Source organism: Condylura cristata, unplaced genomic scaffold (genome assembly GCF_000260355.1).
Source record: "Condylura cristata isolate star-nosed mole 26May11 unplaced genomic scaffold, ConCri1.0 scaffold00001, whole genome shotgun sequence".
NCBI classification, from domain to species: Eukaryota; Metazoa; Chordata; class Mammalia; order Eulipotyphla; family Talpidae; genus Condylura; species Condylura cristata.
Genome location: NW_004567102.1, coordinates 89,556,270 through 89,556,942, shown reverse-complemented (window position 1 = coordinate 89,556,942; position 673 = coordinate 89,556,270). Strand labels below are relative to the sequence as shown.

The 673-nt window shown below is 65.2% G+C and overlaps 1 protein-coding gene across 1 annotated transcript in view; it reads left to right on the top strand.

The window, feature by feature from the left end:
• The window catches only part of LOC105854757 (cAMP and cAMP-inhibited cGMP 3',5'-cyclic phosphodiesterase 10A-like), a 2,862-nt gene extending 2,212 nt beyond the window's left edge, over positions 1-650 (top strand). The window contains exon 3 of the mRNA XM_012735234.1: positions 592-650. Within this exon, the coding sequence (XP_012590688.1) occupies positions 592-650 (59 nt within the window). The remainder of the gene's footprint in view (positions 1-591) is intronic.
• The last annotated feature ends 23 nt before the right edge of the window (positions 651-673 follow it).

Genomic DNA, 673 nt, shown 5'->3' with positions numbered 1-673 from the left:
CCCGCCGGGGCGGCGGGGGCTGCGCGTGCTGGCATCCAGCCACTTGGGCCACCAGGAGGCGCTGGTGAAGTGGCGCGTCGTGGCGTGTCGTCGGTTGGCAGCGCCGCACGTGACTCGGGGCAGTCACGCCTTCGGATCTGTCTTTCCACTTCACACCTGCCACCGAGGCCCGTGGCCCTGCGCCGCGGCCCGCGCCCCCTCTCCGGAGCCGCAGTTCTGCAGTCAGCCGGCCAGGGCTTGTGCTTTAGTCTTGTCTGTGCCTGTGTGTTTATGTTCCACCTAGGAGTGAGCGGCTGCTGTCTGTCTCTCTCCTTCTGACTTATCTTACATAGCATCATCCATCCATGTTGTCACAAATGGCAAGACCCATCTTTTTCATAGCTGCGTACTATTCCACCGCGGCCATACACACCTTCATCTCCCGCCCCGGGCCGCAGGCCGTCCGCACAGCCCGGCTCCGGTGAGTGTGCTGCAGCGAGCACGGCCTGCCCCCTCGGGGCCCCCGCTGTCCTCCGAGGCCCGGCTTCAGCTGCAGCGTGTGTCCCCGCGTGTCCTGGGAGGCCACTGCCAGGCCGTCTCCTGTCCTTCCCAGCTTTGACCTGGAGAAGCTGTGCCGATTCATCATGTCCGTGAAGAAGACGCCCCGCTGAGGCCGCGTCTCGCGCAGATGTAC